This window comes from Delphinus delphis, chromosome 5 (assembly GCF_949987515.2).
Source record: "Delphinus delphis chromosome 5, mDelDel1.2, whole genome shotgun sequence".
In the NCBI taxonomy this organism is placed as follows: domain Eukaryota; kingdom Metazoa; phylum Chordata; class Mammalia; order Artiodactyla; family Delphinidae; genus Delphinus; species Delphinus delphis.
This window is the reverse complement of record NC_082687.1, coordinates 112,189,279-112,210,467: the sequence shown is the minus strand read 5'-3', so window position 1 is coordinate 112,210,467 and position 21,189 is coordinate 112,189,279. Positions and strand designations below refer to the sequence as shown.

Here is a 21,189-nt window from a genome sequence, read left to right as displayed (position 1 = left end):
TAATTTATATAATATTGTACATCAACTATACTTCTATAAAAATTAAAATTAAAAAAAAAAGATGTTTGGATTGTGCCATTTCTGATTAACAATGTTTAACATGAGAACCCAGCACATAATGTGAAGCTTGAAGAGAACTTGGGTATATATTAAAATCCTGTGGCATCCCTACAAGGTACAGTCCTTTATAGTTGGAGAAGCTCCACTTCTATTTGGTTTCTTTTTCCCACATATAAGAATTGTGGCATATTTCAGCAATTGAGTTCCCTCTACTAATAATATCTTTTCATAGATGTAACTATTAATTTAGCATGAATTATGTAAAGTAATCATTACAAAAATTTAGCCTGACGTAAAGCCTTTCTCTTCTGGTTATGATTTCAAGTAAGAGAATTAATTACATGTGTTTTGATTGGGGTGACTACACTTTTGTTCACTATATTTTGCTTGAAGATAATTGTCAAAGTCACATTGAGCAAGTCAATTTTTCATCATTTTTACATGATTTGTTTATATTTATGTAGTTTTAGTGATTTTTTTACTTAAATTTAAAAAATATTTTCTTACAGAATATGAACTGACATACACCGTATTAGAATTTTACATGCCACCCAGACTTGCTTTCTCTTTTAAGCCATTCATCTACTCATGAGACTCCATGACATGCAGCTTGCTTTGGGTGCATACACTCTGGCTGCTCAACTTCTTGAAGGAATGAATAATAGTTTGTACCTTTTGTCAAAAAGTTTGTACTACTGTACGTACTACTACAATATTAATGTAGTATGTCAAAACATTTATAGTCTCATTTAATCCTCATAAAGCACCCAACTGAAGAAACTGAGGCTTAGTGAGATTAAAGCACTTGTCCACAGATACTTGGTAATAAATGTCAGAGCTGCAATTGGTACCCAGTCAGTCTTACTACAGAGGCCATGATCATACCACCGTGTGGTACCACTTCCCTAGCTCCACCCAAAGATGCCAAATACCTTTCCACTGTTGAATGATTTGTAGAAGTGTCTGCTGCTTCCTCTTCTGGGGAAAAACTACTGCAATCACATTCCTGGCCTCAGTGATCATGTTATGATTGCCCTTGATGCCCAATTCCCTTTCCTGTGCTAGGGGCAGGGCCTAAAGTTTGAACATTTGCCACTGACACCTCTGGACTACCAAGATTTCTTTTCTTTAATGTTGCTAACCCAAGAGTTGTGACTTTAAGGGACTCAGTTACATTACTTGAAAATATTATTGCATATTATACTCGACAAGTGAATCTAGAGCAATGTCTCCATCACCATTATTTTTACTACCATGCACAGAAAAAAAAAATCAATCCCCACAGCACGGTAGGCTTCAAAGACAACATTTGTTCCTCTGTTTTCAAAGCAGCATGCAGACTTTTACAAGCTCGTACTGACATATTTTCCTGAGTGGGATTTAAACCTGGACTGCTTCCAAGGTGGATGAAACCTCTCTCAGCTGTTTTTAATTAATCACCACACCTGCTATTTAAATGTTGATTACACCTATAGAAATGATCATAGTAAATCTTATTTCCCCTGTAAAATCTTAGTAAAATGCACCCATAAAAAGTTCTCTCCTCCAAATTAATTGAAAAGCTAAATAAGTGTAGAATATTAAATAAAATAATAATTTGTTATGAAACCTAAAGAATACAGAAATACATATTCCATCAGAGCATTTATCTAAAACTATAAAACTTTCTAGGTTCTTTAGCTACTTTTTGGTTCTTACAATCTCTCTTCTCTTAAAAAACATAGGGGAATCATTATAAAAACATATACATATTCTCATAGAATATTTAAGAAATGAATTTAAAAAATCAGCCAACAGCATAGTCCCATTACTCAAACTTAACACTGCATATTTTGATGCATTTTCTTTTAGAATTTTTCTACACATACACTGTATCTGTGCATATAAATAATATTTTTACAAAGTTGGGATAATAATACTCTGTCTTCCACTTTTAAAAACTAACATTGCCAAATAAGTATTGCCTACAGCATTCAGAAGTCATGAAAGATATTCTAAATCTTATATAGTAGTTTACAGATAGGTTACAATTGTTTTTAGCTTTCCCTAATTATTTGTAGAACTAGTGCCTTTGTTTTCATTGTTGTACATAAGTCTTTGTCCTTGTCTTGATTGTGTCCATTGTTTAAATTCCTGAGGGTGGAATAATGTCGTCAAAGGATACAGATTATTGGTACATATTGTAATATTGCAAAACTAACCTTGAGAGAGGCTGAAGCAAAAGATGCTACCATAACTGTTTGTGGAAGAGCCTGTCTCAACTTAATCACATGCTCAAATTTGCTTTGCTCAATTGATATGCCTATCTTAACGGTTTTGATTTACCTTTTTCATTTTTGAAGAGTTTAAAAGCTCAGTCATACATTTAATGTCTATGACAATTTTTATCTTCTTTGACTTGTCAACATTTTTTGTCCTTTCAGAGTTTCAAATGTCTCTTTTATTTTTAAAAACTTTATATAGACAAGATAACTCTTTTCCAAGTTTGTTATTTTCTCTTTAATATATTTTTTGCCTTTTACAAGTTTTAAATTCTATAAATTGAAAAGTATAAATTTAGATTTTTATTCCATTGCTTTCATGCCTTCCAACCCTGAAATCAATAAAAGACTTCTCATTTTCTTCTGGCTTAAAAAAAATTGCTTTTCTTTCCATTTAACTTTTAGTAATCTGAAATTTGTTTTGGTATGGGGCATAAGTGACAATCTTACTTGAAATTTTCCAAACAGACAATTTTTTTCAATTGTTGAAAATCATTCAACCCAATTTAACTTCCCCTAATGTCTCCTCTTTACATTTCTCTGTCTTCGAAAAGTTAGTCTAATATAATGAGCTTCAAACTACTTTTTCAAGGAGAGTACAAATGCAGGGCTTTTAAAATGCATTTGAAAGTAAGAGATCAGCAACTTAAAACAATCACGTATATGTATAGACTACTGTTAAAAAAATCCTCATGGTAACCAAAACCCAAAAATCTATAACAAGTACACACACACAAAAGAAAAAGGAATCTAAACATAACACTAAAGATAGTCATCAAATCACAAGAGAAGAGAACGAAAGAAGAAAGGAAAAATCTATCTTTGCAATCCTGGTTCTATCACTTACCATGAGTTGTGTGACCATGAGCAAAGTACTGAACTCAAATAAGCCTCAGTTTACTTGTCTATAAAATGTATAGGATTATATGGACTAAATTAGATACTATATGTAAAAATCCCTAAGAAGAGTACATTGGAATAGCACACACTCAATAAAAGTAAATTTTAATACTTGATTCACAGAGCTATCATAAGGAGTAAATGAAATTTATATATGTAAATGGTATGTGGAGCACCATTACAGAACCTGGCAAATAATAGGGGCTCAATAAATGATAGCTATTATTATTACTAATTAATATAGAACATCCCCTACATCTCCACATTTCATTTATTTATTTATTTTCTTTATTTTTTATTCTCCTGCTATTTTCCACATCTAAGTCAACTGTCGATCCTGAATAGAATAGATCTAGTCTCAATGCAAAATCAAGTGGTTAGGGGTAGACCAGAAAGCAGCCCAGTATCAATAACTTGGCTGACAGTGTTATGGCTAGGGTCTAACACGTAGCTCTAAACGCTTGGGTCACATTTTAAATAGAAATGAAAGCTGACATGTCCATCTGGATCACTGTTTAATTCTTCAAATAATTAATTGGTGAGTTTACACAAATCAACACCAAAGAAAAGACTGATTCTTTAATCTGTATTTATATATTATATAACAAAAGAAAGAACGAAAGAAAGAAAGAGCATGTAGACAGTAGAATTCATTATTTACTTTCGTGGAAGAAACTGATTTAATATTTAATTTTACAGGTCTTTTAGAAATGCATATATAATTTTTTAAACTGAAAATATACTGAGTGAATATTTGACACCTCACATTAGTTGATGTACTAAGAAATTTTAATGAGGCCAAAAGAACTTTGTTAATCATCTCTCACATGCTGCATGACTTTTTAGGCAGAAGTGCGGAATTCAGTCAGGAAATCGTACTGGACTTCAATTCCAAGAAAGGATCAAATCATTCAGAACAATCTTACTGTTCAAGCTGGCTGCTCAATGGTGGAATGAAATTCTGATTTTTAAAAAACTGGGAGACACATTTTCATAACAACATCTTATGTTGTTAGCGCCTAGATTTCTGATGGGAGTTTACAAGCTTAAACAATGAAAGGACTCTATATAGGCGTACAGCAATTATTAGTTTTAGGAAGTGGAGCTTAAATTTACTTTAAGTACTGTGATTTAAAATTACATTGCGATACAATGCAGACCCCTTCTTACTGTTAAGATAATGCATTGGACCGTAGGAGGCCCCATTTGCTGGCAGAGCAGCCTCCGTCCCCACGTGTCCTGTGTGGTCTTGGTGTCTTTAATTGCCAGTAAACAGAATTTGGCAATCAGTTGAATTAACCTGGATTAGAAGAAATTTAATATAATGTGAAGGGTTTTAATACTCTTATGCCCTTATGTGCAGTTGTTACATATTCAGCCCCGTTTCTTCAGTAAAGTCAACCTCTTAGAACATAAAGCAGTGGTTATCATACAATAATGCACTTAAGGGTTACTTAGAGATCATGCTTAATCTTGTTAAATAAATATTCTCAGCTCCCACCTCAGAGATTCTAATTCTGGAGGTCTGGAGTAGAGCTCAGCAAGCTACATCACTTTAAAACACCCCAAGTGATTCTTCTGATGTGGGCAGTTCATGGAACACACTTTGGAAGGTGATGACATAAGGGATTAACTAGACCTTTCATTCTATGTATTTGTTACACAACCCAAAACACTTTATCCCTGATGTCATCCTCGATCATTTAGGCAGTCAGAATGTATGATGTAAGAATGCATAGGGCTTCCCTGGTGGCGCAGTGGTTCAGAGTCCTCCTGCTGATGCAGGGGACACGGGTTCGTGCCCCGGTCTGGGAGGATCCCACATGCCGCGGAGCGGCTGGGCCCGTGAGCCATGGCCGCTGAGCCTGCGCGTCCAGAGCCTGTGCTCCGCAACGGCAGAGGCTACAACAGTGAGAGGCCCGCGTACCGCAAAAAAAAAAAAAAAAAAAGAATGCATAAGAAGCTGAATATGATAAGCCAGTTTTTAAAGAAATAATTATGCATCATAGACAAATGGACAATTTTGTGAAACATACACCTTACTAACAGAAAACTGTTGAATGTCTTTTACTTCTGAAAAAGGAGTTTTTCCTTTTGTAAATCTAAAGAAAAAATTATATGTGACGACCAGTGGTTTTCAAAAAGAAAAGAGCCACAAATTTTCCTATGTCCTTCTGTTTTACTAGGTGTCTTAGTACATGCTTTCTAACTAATTTCCTTCAGAAGGCTAACAATCCAGAAGGATACGATTCTAATGTAGCAAGTCTGAAGAGACTTCAACCGTAGTTTTGTTTTGTTTTGTTTTGTTTTGTTTTGTTTTGCGGTACGCGGGCCTCTCACCGTTGAGGCCTCTCCCGCTGCGGAGCACAGGCTCCGGACGCGCAGGCCCGGCGACCATGGCCCACGGGCCCAGACGCTCCGCGGCACGTGGGATCCTCCCGGACCGGGGCACGAACCCGCGCCCCCTGCACCGGCAGGCGGACTCCCAACCACTGCGCCACCAGGGAAGCCCTCAACCGTATTTTTAACACATTATTTCTGCCTGGAGCCATCTTTTCCGTGATAAAGTGAGAATTCCTCATTAGACAAATTAACAATCTTAGATATTTAATTTTAAGTACATGATGTGTTTATTTAATAGAGTTGTTATACTAGATAGAGAAAGCGCTATGGTGTCAAGTAGAACATAAGATTATACTTCAAAGCCCCCTTTTGAAACTCACTGATAACTGAGGTAGGTAAAGAGTACAAAAAAATCCAAATTTTAAAATAATATGTCAGCAACATTTATAATTCATCAAAAACACTGTTTCAACTCACAATCTCTACTATTCAACACCTGGCTTTCACATAGCTTTTAGATACAATTCATTAGCTCAAAGATGCCATTGAAATGATTATACTTCCGATGATCGTTGTAGTATTTTTTACACCTTATAAGCAAATTTTCAAGAAAGGTACAAAACAGTTTTACTATAGTCACATAAGCCCATACAAATATGACGTGAATGTAAGCTTTGAAAAGTCAAACTCTTAAAAGTCTGACAATGAAATGTAATATAATATGCCCCAAATTTCAAAGAGAAGCCTTTAAATGAAAATGAAGGAACCAGTAGCTATTTCTTATGGCAAAATAAATTTTAAGTTTCACCCATTAAGAAGGCATTCAATCCAAACCAGCAACTGAAAGTGGGTAAGAAACAGCAGATGTCTGTGTGGGAAGGAAGCAAAATATGGTTGAAAAGACAGCTCTCTCTCCACAGAGTATTCTCAGCTCTACCATACATGTGACCCTGAAAAAGCCACTGTATATCCAGTAGAACCAATGTTATTAAATACAGAAGAAAGACTTAAAATTATTACATAGTTCAAATTATGTTTGGTTTGGATGAACCTCATAAGGAAAATATAATGGAAATAGTATTAGATATTGATTGTTTATATTATAATAATAATTCCTCTTATCACAGTGTAATATTTCACTGAAAGGCATCTATTGCATTTTATGTACAATTTCATATAGAGATTGCATAATAATTCAAGGAATTATTATAGTAAATATGTTTTATACAATTAATATTTCACAGCAGTAATGTATGTGCACTTGCAGTAGGGTACATTTTTTTTTGAGCAGAAGGTTATAATTAAATCTTCGTAGTTTTAATTCTTAGTTTTTCCAGGTTCTTTAAATATTTTTAGAAATGCCTTTTGTATCTCTATCACTTTTTCAATTTTCACAGCCTTTGGTTTCATCTGGGGGCTTGTCACCTGCAGCTGGAAAATGCCCACAACTAGATTCACTATCGTGGGTGGTTTCTTAGTCATTAATTTATTCAAGTTTTCCAAAAATATTTATTGAGCATCTGTTAGGTACTAGGTGCTTGGTTAGGCACTGCAAAGAGAGTGGAGCTTCTGATACGCAAACCACAACCTAATTGGTTCTCCTAAAACAGCCTTTGTCAGTGGTCTTTCAGTAGAACAGAGTCCAAATTCTGAAGCTTGGCCTATGAAGCTCTTGATAGTCTGATCCCATGTATATTAACCAAATTTCATGAATTACACATGTGTCCAAAAAAAAAAGGTGTTACAGCAATGGGGATTCATAACATTGCTTCTCTCATTCTAATGTTACTATTGACTCCAAGACTGAGATTGTGATCTGCTCATAATGCTTCAAGATTTGACTTTTCTGTAACCCTCTGAGACTGAGTTGTCATTCTCAGGTATTCCACAACACCCTGTGCTTTCTCACCACACTGTAACACCATATTGGGACTCCTGCTTTGTCCATCCTTGGATTACGCTCCTTCAAGCCAAAGTTGCAGGTCTTATTCATCTTGGTAAACCCAGTGCCTGGCACTTAATAAATGCTCAGTCAATGCTTACTGAATGTGCCTTCTTCCCAACAGGAACCAAGATTGTACTCTGCTTCCAAGATCCACTGTAAGCTAGCACATCTATACAATGGAATACTACTTGGCCATAAAAAAAGAATTAAATTTTGCCATTTGCAGCAACCTGGACAGACTTTACGGGTAATAATGCTAAGTGAAATAAGTCAGACAGAAAAAGACAAATACCGTATGATATCACTTATATGCGGAATCTAAAAAATACAACAAACTAGTGAGTATAACAAAAAAGCAACAGACTCACAGATATAGAGAACAAATTACTCATTACCAGTGGGGGGGGGAGCAAATTAGGGGTGGGGATTAAGAGGTGCAAACTACTAGATATAAAATAAATAAGCTACAAGGATATATTATATAGCACAAGGAATATAGCCAATATTTTATAACTATAAATCGAGTATAACCTTTAAAAATTGTGAATCAGTATGTTGTATACTTGAAACTTATGTAATACTGTACACCAACTCCACTGCAATAAAAAATTAAAAATAAAAATTTAAAAAATCTACTACAGGCTCTAACTTCTCCATTAGCAGAATGGATGTTCAAAATATTTAACAACTGGTACAGTTCACACACCAGCCTATTACAATGGACACTGTCTGTAGCACTGGAGGGAGGTGGTCCTGGAGGCCCCTAGCTGGTCCAGGCATCATTCTTCTATTTGTTCATTTGGGGATTGGAAGTGGACTGGGGAATCCTGAGGATGGGCTCCAGGTAGCCACAGTAGAAGGAGCAGCTTGGTGGGCTCACAGAAGTGGCTATTTAATTAGTATGCATGGAATCATTTCAAAGTATAAACAATTGGTACAGCTGTTCTGCTCCATACTAGCTGAATCTCAGCCCTGTCCATGAGACATTCCCAAAACAGTATGTATGATCTGTACCGTTCCTCTTCTTCCTTGTCATCTTTTAGGTACTCATTTCACCACTCACACTGCCACCTACTCTCCTATTGACTTTAATAGTTAATTAATTACATGTGGGTAAGTCCTGCTTCTAAAACTAGATTGAAAGTTCCTAGACGACAGAAGCCATATCTTATGTTCTTTCAATATTTATCTTTAAATAAATTATCCAAAAGCTACATAACCATGCTCTATATCATTTCATATTTTTAAAAATGCTTTACCAGAATGATTTTCAGCATACTCTTGGACCTTTTTAGGGTTAATAACAAAACTATAGGGAGAAAGTTTTCTTATAACAGCTATAAAAAAGGCTACCAAAGATAATGTTCACAATATCATTTAAAGTCTCTTATTTCTATCCTCTTAGAACTCAAAATTGAAGAAAAGTTTAACTCTCTTGACATACTGTGTGCTTCATAGATAGGGAACCATCTCTCTTTCACACACACACACACACCGTGAGCACGCGCGCACACACACACACACACACACACACACACACACACACACACACCACTCCACCTTAGTAAATAGCACCATTTTGTACCCAGTTGCTTAAGCCAATAACCCCTTCTCTTTCTTTCAAGAGCCCAAACAAGCCTTCAATAAAAACAAAAATACATCTGGAATCTGATCACTTCTCTCACCACCACTGTTAACACCCTAATTTAATCCTACGTCATCGTTCACCTCAGGGGTTTCTGGGACAGCTTAAGTTGGCCTCCCTTGATGGAATTTACAATCCATTCTCCACCAAGCAGAGATAGAGAGACAGAGACAGAGAGAGATAGAGACAGAGGCACAGAGAGGGAGGGAGGAGGAGAAAGCTCACACGAGAGAAAGATCTTTTGAAGCATAAATGAGGTTCTCCTATTTCTCTAAAACCCTCCAGAGGTTTCCCACTGTACTTTGAATGAAATCCAAAGTCCTTTACCAAGGCCCCCTACATTTAGAAAGAAATCTAAACTTCTGCCAAGGTAAGCCTGTGCCTGCCTGTCAGACCTCATTGCCAGCCCCTTTCTTCTCTGTTCACAATGCTGCAGCCATGCCTTCTTGTCCCTTGGACTCACCCGGCACATTCCTACCTCAGCTGGGCAGCACACTCCCCCCACCTCCCTATGCAAGTTTAATGTTTGTCTCCCCCTACTCTGTCTCATCCACATATGTCCAGCATTTAGATCGATACCTAGCTCAATAAATATTTGCTGGTTGACTTACTACCTTTTGATTCAGCACAGCAGAAAAGTACTACGTTGTTTTCACAAAAACACCAGAATTCAATGCCTATGGGCTAAGGTCACAAGAAAATGTATACAATAACAAGAAGGCTGAAATAAAGAAGATAAAATTTTTTTACTATAACTGAAAAAATGTTTAAATAAATGAATCAAGAAAATAAAAATCTCTGAGAAAAAAACTGGTAAAACAAGGAGGATAACAATTTAAAAGTCATCTAGGACAGATAATCTAAGTAATATTTGTGATGAAGCGTCACATTTATGGTTTTGCTCTTGGGACAAAGCAAATTAATCTGATATGGTAAAGAAACTACAGTGAATATATGTCCATGCCACTCTCTCACTTTGTCACAGCTTACCCTTCCCCCTCCCCATATCCTCATATATACACTACCAACTACCAAATGTAAAATAGATAGCTAGTGCGAAACAGCCACATAGCCCAGGGAGATCAGCTCGGTGCTTTGTGACCACCTAGAGGGGTGGGATAGGGAGGGTGGGAGGGAGGGAGATGCAAGAGGGAAGAGATATGGGAACATATGTATATATATAACTGATTCGCTTTGTTATAAAGCAGAAACTAACACACCATTGTAAAGCAATTATACTCCAATAAAGGTGTTAAAAAAAAAAAGAAACTACAGTGAAAAGTACATGATCTCAATGCAAGACAAATATAAAGAACACTTAGACCAACATGCAAATCTATAAATGATGCCATGACAAAAATACAAGCCAAGAAGAACAAGAAATGAAGATCTATTCCTGACGCTGTTCTAGTCTGCACTTTACCAAAGCATGGTCAAGAAGCCGCCTCTCTGGAGCCCGCTTAGCCCTTGCATGGCTTTGCGGACTCATGTCCCAGACAGAGCTCCCCTAAGAATCCAGGACAAAATCTATAAAGCATCTCTGAGAGCTTCTTCTTTCATAAGTAAAACTGGAATATATATACCCATCATCTGTAAAAAGGAAAAGGAAAAGGTATCTGAGAGATCATGCAGTTTTCCCTTCTGTGATCAACAAAAATTTTAGAAATATCACTAGGACTTACTCTGAATAAGAATTTTAGTACAGCTGAATTTTGTTCTCAACTCTCTACTACCCCACATGCTTCCTCTTTTTGTAACTGTCAAGCTGATTGTGATAATAGCAGATCTTGGAGTCCTTTAAGGACTAATGTAAGAGGCAACCACATTTCAGAGGAAAACCCTAACATAGGCTCATAAGCCTTACATCTTCATTAGGAAGGCAGACATTTTTTCTCAGTAGATTTGGAATAAGGTCTCTCTGGGAGTAGAGTTCTCTCGTGCCCTCAAAGTTTGAGTGAAGGGAGGGATGGACTTGGGAATACTCACAACACAGGGGTTGGAGTCCAGTGTAGTTCTTCATCTGTGGTCGGGGGTGAGAGTCTGCCCTGAAGGTTTGCCTACTCTTTTTCTCCATGCAAATATCTCCCTGCTACTAGAGTCCTGGCTGCACCAGCAAAATGAAAAAGAGACACTGTAACTAGTTTGAAATGTATTTCCAAATTGCTTTCCAAATATTTAGAAAAATTTACAGCATACCCTGGAACGTCTACCCGTCTCAACACCCTCTTCTAAGACTGAATATTATTATATTTTATATTTTTGTTAACAGAATATTTTATTATTGTTTTAATGTATATCTTTACAAAATAGGAAAAGAATACTAAAATTAATATTTAGTGACTGAAAAATTTAGCAATCAAAAATTTAATAATAGAAAAATTTAGCAATTGTTGGAAAACAGCCAGGTCGATTTGTTGCCCTACTGTCTAAGGCTGCGTTTGCTCTACAACCAACAGGGCTGAGAAGCAGCAACAGAGACCACGTGCCCACAAAGCCTGTAACATCCACTCTCGGACCCTTTACAGAAAGAGTTTGTTGGACTTGGCTCTAGAATTCAAGTATTAATTTGAATACACATTATAAAATATTATTTGTCCAGTTATAGAACTTTAAAATTTTGTGGTATATTAGCTGTTCATCATTTTTGCTATAATCTTTTTTTTTTTTAATATGTATTTATTTATTTTGGTTGTGCCAGGTCTTAGTGGCAGCAGGCGGGCTCCTTAGTTGCAGCTCCAGGATTCCTTAGTTTTGGCTTCCCTGCTCCTTAGTTGCGGAACACGGGCTCTTTAGTTGCAGCATGTGAACTCTTAGTTGGGGCATGCATGTGGGATCTAGTCCCCTGACCAGGGATCAAACCTGGGCCCCCTGCATTGGGAGTGCAGAGTCTTATCCACTGTGCCACCAGGGAAGTCCTGCTATAATCTTTTAAAGTTACTTTAAAACTTAGGAAATTATTACATTGCCACAATAATATTTAGTTTCATTTTCTACTTTTTTGTGGTATAATTTCTGGGTTTAATTATGTAACATATCTGGAAATAATTATTGTCTGATTTTTTTATCTTATAAAAAATGTATAAGCCTATTAAGTGGAATTTCAAATATGCACATACCATAATATGGTTCTAGAAGAAATTATTTTTGTTCGCTTACTTTCAACAATTCCTGGTAACTGATTTATTCCTCATTGCTATACTTATATATACAAACAAATGTCAGATTATTCAAAATTCTAAATAAAACTTATAGAAAAGAAGTATAAATTTACATAAAGCCCAGAGTTTTAGAACTTTAAATTTATATTTTTTTTCCATGAGTTTAGTTCCGATTATGAATAAACCTGGAAATTTATTTAGTTGAATTTTTTGTCCCCCAAACACAATAAACTCTATGAAACATTTCTAAGTTAATTTCCAGAAGAAAAAAAAATGCTAAGGACCTGTGTTTCTGTTTTTCCCCCAAAAAAAGATTATTATAAAAATAAAAGTTAGTAAGTTCTGAACCTCTTAACTTAATCATTAATAATGACAAGCATGAATGATGAAAAGGGACTAATTATGAAATGCACCTAGATGATGTAAGGAGTGAGTGGCTTCAGTCTTACAGTACCCATTTAAAAGTAAAGAAAGATGATAGATTTCTTAAATTTGGGAAACTTAAAGCTAGACAGAACCACATATTTTGCTTGTCATCTTTGGTATTAGCTTTTTTTTTGCCCATGTCTAAAGTGGTGAAATCCTGAGTAAAATATCACTTCAGAAAGTAGGCAACAGGTGCATTTCCACTTCTACCATACCTTTCCATGTCACAACAATCATTATATGCTCCTGTCCATAAAATCTTTGACAGAAGAGATTATTCAATGATCAGCAGGTTATATTATTTAATTCAGAGAAATCAGATTGTAGTAAATTTTTAAATATCAACTCAAATTTTTTTCAGGGCTAATATCCATATTAAAATGGATAGGAGGATTTTAACAAGGGAATGATATCGCTATTGATTATTTCTTCTTAAAACGTTTTTAATCATTTTCTGAACTCGAAAGTTTTGAATGAATTTCTTATTTCAGCCCTTGGATCTAAAAATCACGCTAAATCTTGCTCTTCTCTACCCAAAAGAACCTATCAGTGCATCAAAATATCATCACTTCTGTTCTCTATGTTTTAAAAATAGGCTTTTATATTTAATTTTTAAAGTACCTCTAATTTATTTTCATGCTTTACATTTTTCTTAATGGTTTTTAAGAGGTGAAAACAGGGAATACACTTGTGTAGCTTAAAAATATTGAGGGAATTATTAACTAACATTTTAAAGAATGGTCTCAATGTTAAATTAATGAAAAAAATTCCTAGAAACTACCTTTTAAGCAAGGTAGCCACTTCTTGGAGAATATATTCATATACTGCAACTAAGCAAGCTTGTAGAGCTACTAAATAGTTACCCAAAAGTTCACCTTTTTTCGCCCCTTCAGTCCAGAAATTGCACTTGAAGTGGCCGCTCAGAAATCCCGAATGATGCTGCTGGTGGATGTGGATAATTTAAACCATAAAACCATAACTGCAACAGCCCCTGGTCACAAACCTGGGCGGTGTGGTTGTTAAGGCAGGTGTCCTCCCTCCCCACCTTTTTGCTTAATCTCTTGCCTGGGGTGGCTTCTTTCCAATTCGGGAAGCACCGTCCTCATTTGCACTACAGTGCTGACAGACTTTCTTTTCACTGCAGCTATCTGGAAACACTGGCTCTGCCCGTTGTTCTTACTGGTAAGTTCTTAGTTTCTCTTTCAGTTTCACTGTGGTCTGACAGAATTTCAATGCTACGAAATTATGAAATTCATCCAGCTCAGAGTAAAAGCCAAAGAGAGTAGGGAGTCACCTCAAAGTCCTCACTCCTGGAAATATCAGGCACACACTTCAAAGTACAGAGTATGTTTCTCTGATTCAGAAATCTTCCTTATCTTAGTTTCATGGCTACGCTCTGAAATACATGACTTGCAATAAGGTCAAATTCCTGCATCTGACAGATCAAAGATAAACTTTATCCTCCAGCAAATAGGAAAATCAAAATATTTCAGAAAGATTTTTGGCCCTCCCCCCCCAAAAAAAATCACAATAAGCCTTTGTAATCATTTTAAGAAACATACCATGACTATGAATTATTAAAGTCTGAAAGTCAACTTAGGTATTTGATGGCTCGACTTTTAGGCCTCTGCACAAAATATTATCATCATAATCAGAACAGTATTTAAAGGGCTTTTCACTGAAGTTAGTTAAATATTAGAAGAAGAACGCCTTTATAGGCTGAAACTGGGAAGTTAGTACGTGCTTTTTAATCCTAATGAAAAATGAACTATGAATATATAAACAGGCAAAATAATTTAACAGCCTGAATGTAAGTGAATCTCTGCAACATTGCTGCAAGTCACTCCATAATAAAATATATGTTCAGCTTTGGACAAAACTTAATTAAAGAGACGGCATCCTTGCTTATTCCCAAATGTCAGTTCATAGCTAAAACCAGCTCAGAAGGAACAAACATGAACATTGCAGAACACGAAGAGGAAACAGCAGCAGGCCACTGAATCAGAGGCAGTCAGCTGGTTTGATCACATTGGTTTTATTCTGTCAACTTCCTTCCAGGAAGTTTAGAGTTTTAACCAATGAGGTCCAATGTTGATTCTTGGGCCACCATCCTCCTCTCCTCCAGTCTGTGACTTAGAACTTACCCGCACCCCAAGTTCTTTGGTGTCCTCGCTGTTACAGCCGTAGTAGTCTGGGGTTTTGTCCAATTCCTGCAAGTGTCCCTGTGCTCTTACACTCTTATCCGCATGACAAGACGGGCAGAGAGCTGCATTACCCATCTCAGTTCTACGGTTCCTGCTGTCAGTGGGGCCGTCCTTGCCCTCTGTGCTCTGTCCAGGGCCCCCAGGGGGACACTAGCGTGGCCGATTCATCCAGACGATCCTGGGTTCCTCTGCTCAGTTCCCCTACACGCCCCTCACCAGTTCTCCCCATCTGCTGGCTGGCTTGCTGGTGTCAGAGAGAACTCAAAACCCGAGCAACTGCAGGCTGCCTTCAGTGACCATTTCCAATTCAGGCTCTGCCAGTCTATTTTTACACCTACCAGGCCAGCTATGCATGTCAATGGAGTGAGGGGGGGCGAGGCCAGGGGGGAGCAGGGGAGGGGGCAGTGTTGTTTTGTTTTTCACCATGCAAGCAGCCTCCTTTACACATGGACTGAAGTTCCTGCTGTGTAAAATGTCTCTACATAGGAGAATTTTTGCATTACTCAATGAATGTCTTTGATTTTCCCCCTCTCGGTCTTCCTGTTCACAAAGAACACTAAAGTTGCTAATGACCTCACTTCACCAGTATAACAGGTAAAAATTACTTTTGTCATTGCTTAAACCAAGAAGGATTCACTTGGCTTACAGATTTCTTTTTCATAATCATTTACAGAAAACAATTAGCCATCCTTGCAGCATTTAAAATTCACTGGAAACACATCAATCAAAATGGCTCATTTTACACCAGTATGGATGTTTTAAATTTAATAAGTTATCCACGGTTTTTCATTATTCATGAGTGTTCCAGTAAGAACAAACATTTTGCTTCATTTATAATTCTTTTTAATTTTTACTATTTTGAAAATGTTTCCCTCAGCTTTACAATAGATAATCAAGGATGGATGGCTTTCAAGGGGAGGGGAAAAAAAAAAAAGAATGGCTTTCAATATGATACATACTATCTTTGAAACCATATTACAGATTTTGAAAGAAATTGTTTCCCACTGAGATGAGCACAGCAAACACACCATAGATTTTTTTTAACATCTTTATTGGAGTATAATTACTTTACATTGTTGTGTTAGTTTCTGCTGTATAACAAAGTGAATCAGCTATACGTATACATATATCCCCATATCCCCTCCCTCTTGCATCTCCCTCCCACCCTCCCTATCCCACCCCTCTAGGTGGTCACAAAGCACCGAGCTGATCTCCCTGTGCTATGCAGCTGCTTCCCACTAGCTATCTATTTTACATTTGGTAGTGTGTATATGTCAATGCCACTCTCTCACTTCGTCCACTTAGCCTTCCCTCTCCCCACACCATAGATTTTTGAAGCCAATTATGATACTTTTAAAAATCAAGACTTCGTTATAGACTATTACGGGTTGAACATCATTCCCCCATTGAATTTCCTCTACAACATTATATATCTAATTATTTTAATAGTCCTGTACTTCTTCATTTGTTATTTGTTTTGTGTGTGCATATTTTCTCTTCCAAATAGGTTTTAAACTCTTCACTGGTAGGGTCCAGACTCGATTATTGTATCATCCACCCATATGTTACATATTAAATATTAAATGTTTAAGAAATGTACTGAAATGAAAGTGATCATTTGGGGAAAACAGGAAGTAGAAGATATCAATACTTAGGAATTAACCACATTACATTTGATAGAACTCACCTTTCAATTTGTCATTTTTTGAAAAAAGTAAAAATGCTTTGTCATTTTTTTGTTAAAAACAGCATTCCTGAAAGAGTCCATCACTCTATATTGCTGTCCAAAGCCCTATGAACTCAAATCTGCAATTGGCACTTTTGGATTGTTGATTTCCACAAGAGCCCCACAATGCTTTTTTACCAATCCTGTTTTGAATAACTCTTTATCCCAGAGTTCACGAGCCTAGGGTATGTTACTAAATATTGGAGCCCTACACGTCAGTATCTAAGGCATTATCAGCATTCAGTGAAATTATTTTTACCTTTCAGCTATAGGTGAAGATACTGTTTAAACCTTTCTAAAAAAATTAATTGACTGAACCAACAATATTAGGACAACGATGGAGGGGTGGAGATGATTTCTCCATTCACATTAAAGAGGAGCATAGTCTAAACATTTAAGATATTAAAGATTTGGGTGAAAGTATTAAAAAAGATGGAGCTTCAGTATCAGTAACGAGATTAGACTGGTAGCTGAGATGTATCAAGCAAAGCCTTCCAAGTTGCCTGAATTATTCTTATAGACTAAACTAATGATTTTGTATAATGTGGTAATTTTTCATCAAACGTTCCATATACTTTGAACCATGTACTGTAGGAATTCAGTAAGCTATGATGTTTAATGATGTGGTTACAAACTCTACCAAAAGGATATGTTTTAATTTTTCCTATCTTCTCTAGAAGAAGGTTCATAAAGCCGTATGATGCCTTACAAAGTCTCAAGACAGCTGCTTCTTCCTGAATATATATGAACTATTTTATTCAAAATAGAAACCAATATCTCACCAACCGTTTACATTTACGCACATTTAGAATTAGTAAGTTGACTATTTTTAAAAGTTAACAGTCTTTTGATATAAAATCATGCAACTTAAAAATTGGAAGCAAATCCTGAAAATTCTCTCTAGCCTCCCCCTCTTATTGAGCTGTACTTATACATATAAAAGAAATATTTAACCACTCCGGATTGGGAAAGATGTTCCTAGGTGCTTCATAAATACTTCTACAGTGCTTTAACAGCATGAATTGTTTCCTGGCGTGTTTCTCTTGTGTTAATACATTACCCATTCTACCACTGTGTCTTTTGCTTCTCTTTCAGCCAAGCATGCATCTCCCTTCCTCTACCAGTACAAGTTCACTGTCTTTTTCAAAACTCATCTTAAAATTCACTTTCCCCTGGAAGTCTTAATGACACCTCTGTTAGTCTCTTAATTTGTTCTATCTTTTTGAATAAAGTTGAGACTACTATCAGCTCTTGTCTTTTTACATAAAATGCCTCATCTCTCTCACTGACCTTCTCACAGAAGTAAAGCACACACAGGAGTATTAAATGTTTGTTAAGTAAATGAATAAAAGGCAGCCCCAAATAGGAGCACAGTATCAATATTTAACTGGCCTACACTGACCTAAACGTCTCCTTTTACACATTAACAGTAACAGATTTGAAAATTATAAACACTTTAAGCATAACAAATCTTTAATTTTATTTCCAGATTTGCAATAAACACCCCTTTTAGTGTCTGGAAAAATATTCACATTGTTTGGGGTGTATTTTCCTAGAAAGTAATTTGTAGTGCTTTGTTACAAGAGAAAAAAAAGTCTAAAAGTACACTGAATTATAAACCAACAAAGAAACATGTTGACAACTCTTAGAAGATACTTTTTCTAAGTGACTAGCCATCAGTCTTCTACCCTTCTCTCCCTTCATCCCAGGGAAATCTTCTCATTCTTTCCCTAGTAGAGAAACTTCATGCTTGTTGAAGATAACATCCATGCTCCTATCATTTGGGCTGCCCAAAATACACCCCATAGTGGTACCAAAATCTCACTGCTAAAGTTGAATGCCTAAAGAAGAATGAGCAAAGACAGGTACACACCGCTTGTGCTCCTGTGATTGCTGAAATTTTCTATTTTCTGGCTGAACAGATTTAAATTATCGACCTGGAAGATATGATAGTTACGAAAACATAACTTGCAATGAACAGCTTTCACATTTGTGATCACTCCAAACTTTGCCAATGGTCTGATGTTTTCAGCCTGATCAAAACCAAGGAGGAGAAGGGTCCACAGAAGAGGGCATTACTTCAGAAGTTAAAACATTTCCAGTTTTACCCCTAGCGCTTAACTAAGAGTGGCGCCTGACAGGTCTGTCACAAAGGCTTGGGTGATGTGACAGCCTATATACCTAACATTGTGTCACATAGAAGGCAAGATTAGCAAATACTGTGCAGCACCCATGTCTTAATAATGTGCCTGCAGACTACTGGGATCTCTGTGGACATAACAAGGGACATGTTTTCTGCCAGGGCAGAACAATGTCACCACTGTTTCTCAAAAATGCTTCAAAGTCATTAGGGCAAATTACTCAGAAAGCAAATATTTGCATGTTTGGCCACACTTGGAGCAGGATACTTGAACTTAGTATACGATATAGAAAGTGAAATTCAAGACCCCCCGTGCTGTGACATATTTGCAATATCTTCTTAAATTCCCAAGCACTTTTACTGGTATTATTTCATCTGTATTGCTGTGTTTCAAATCCATCAAAAGAGAGAAGTGATTAAGGACTGAGAACAAAGGCCAGCTTCTCAGCTGTAATCTTCTGAAAGTAGCTGCTAAGGTCCCTATGACAGCAAATCTGAAAACCATCCATTGCAGTTTTAAATTTCACCTCTTAAGTAAGAAGCAATGATTACAGAATCATCAGAAAACTAACACCTTGGAAAAGGAATAACTGTCACAGTTCTATAATTTAGCCTAAAGAGTTAGATCACAGCTCCTGCAGAGGTGTGAAAGGACCTCTTAGCTAGGAGTAACTAATCCCAAATTTTGGTTCTACCACTAAGTTACCTGTGTGGATGTGTGTAATCTTTATCAAATCTGGGCTTTCATTTTCTCTTTTTTTAAAATAAGGGGGTTAGACTGAATGATTGCTAGATCCTTTCCAGCTCTGAAGTTCTTTACTTCTATGAAACAGAACTTGTTAACACTTGAACATAACATCTAACACGAGGTGGTGTCTGAAGCTGACCATCTATTTAGTTTGTTAGCGTGAAAAACAAACAAACAAAAAGGATAAGAACTACTCAGTGTCTTGCATCATGGGTTCCTGTGCTAGGAGCTGACTATGATCCGTAGCATTTCCCTGGGAGACTCACAAGGAAAGATGAAAGGACCACAGTGTGAAATGCGACCAACTCTTTGTTGGGATCCGGAGCTCTTTTCCAGGATGTAGACTCCTTTGCTCTTGCCCCACCCTTCCTGAATATTAGCCCCACTGAGAAACTTCAAACATTTTGGAAACCACACCCTGCCAGTTTTCTACATCTCACAATTTGTAATAGAACTTTCACTCTGAATGGTCTCACTCACCAAAACGGACATGGTAGGGCAGCTTTATAGGACTTTGTAGAACAAGTTTTTGCAAATCAACTGCAAACACTAGTAGGGGTTTTATTCTCCTTCAAATATTTTGATTCACTTGTTCCTAAAGGGCAAGTGCTATCATATTAAAAATACTGAAAAAAATATTTTGCCGAAAGTCTTTAAAGTGGCAAATCAGGAAGAAAATTTCACTCAGAGTCACGGAAATTAATTTTTTCCTCTCTTCCAAGTTGTAAGAGTTATTCAAGAGTATCCATCACACAGATGAAAAAAGTCAAGGTAGAGTCTCCCTTAATCTAACCTATCATGTACAAAATGCACTGTTCTAACATGATATTCAGTTAACACTTTGTATTTTGCAGATCATTGTTAACATGTAAGATTTACGTTCCCTTTGCTGAATTTAGAAATCTGCTTAGATTATAAAACATCTCTCCCTTTCCTCTTTTTCTCCCCACGGTAGTCATAATTCAAGCCTACCCAGTATCCATTCTGTACTACGTCCTTAGTAGCAGAGTCCTGGGTATTCTGCCTAACCAAAACCTTACATTTCCTAGTCTGCACTTCAGATAAAGTTGTGCATTAGGATTTAAGAAGAAGTGGGAAGAGAGTCCTAGGAAAGCTCTTTAATGGTGTGCTCCCTTTTGCCCTTCCCCCTTTCTCCTTCCCATTGCCTGGGATGTGGATATGATAGCTGGCACTCTAGCAGCCATTGGGACCATGAGGTGACCTTGAAGATGGAAACCTATGCTAAACACTGTGGAACAACAAGATAAAAGAAGTCTGGATCTATAAGAAGTTGAGGTTATATATTATAATCTCTAGGGTAGCCACTAAAAAATATATATATATAATTAAGAAATTCAAAGAGAAAAAAAATGGAACAATAAAAAATAGTTGATTAATTCAAAATAAGGCAAAGAAGAATAGGAAAAAGAATATAACAGGTGGGACCAATGGCATACAAACAGTAAAAAGGTGGCAATAAACTCAACTAAATCACAAGCCTAAATGGTTGCTGGAATCCAAGCTATCATACCTACACACTGACCCAACATGGGAAAATCTGAGCCTCCATAAGGATAATAAAAGCACTGGGTTGAAACTTAAAAAAAAAAAAAAAAGACTGTTTTGGCCAAAT

The 21,189-nt window shown here is 36.6% G+C and overlaps 1 protein-coding gene across 2 annotated transcripts in view; it reads right to left on the bottom strand.

The window, feature by feature from the left end:
- The window catches only part of ANK2 (ankyrin 2), a 242,204-nt gene extending 227,187 nt beyond the window's left edge, over positions 1–15,017 (bottom strand). For both annotated transcript variants that reach the window (XM_060012911.1, XM_060012912.1), the window contains exon 1: positions 14,883–15,017. In XM_060012911.1, the coding sequence (XP_059868894.1) occupies positions 14,883–15,017 (135 nt within the window). The remainder of the gene's footprint in view (positions 1–14,882) is intronic.
- Positions 15,018–21,189: the final 6,172 nt, after the last annotated feature.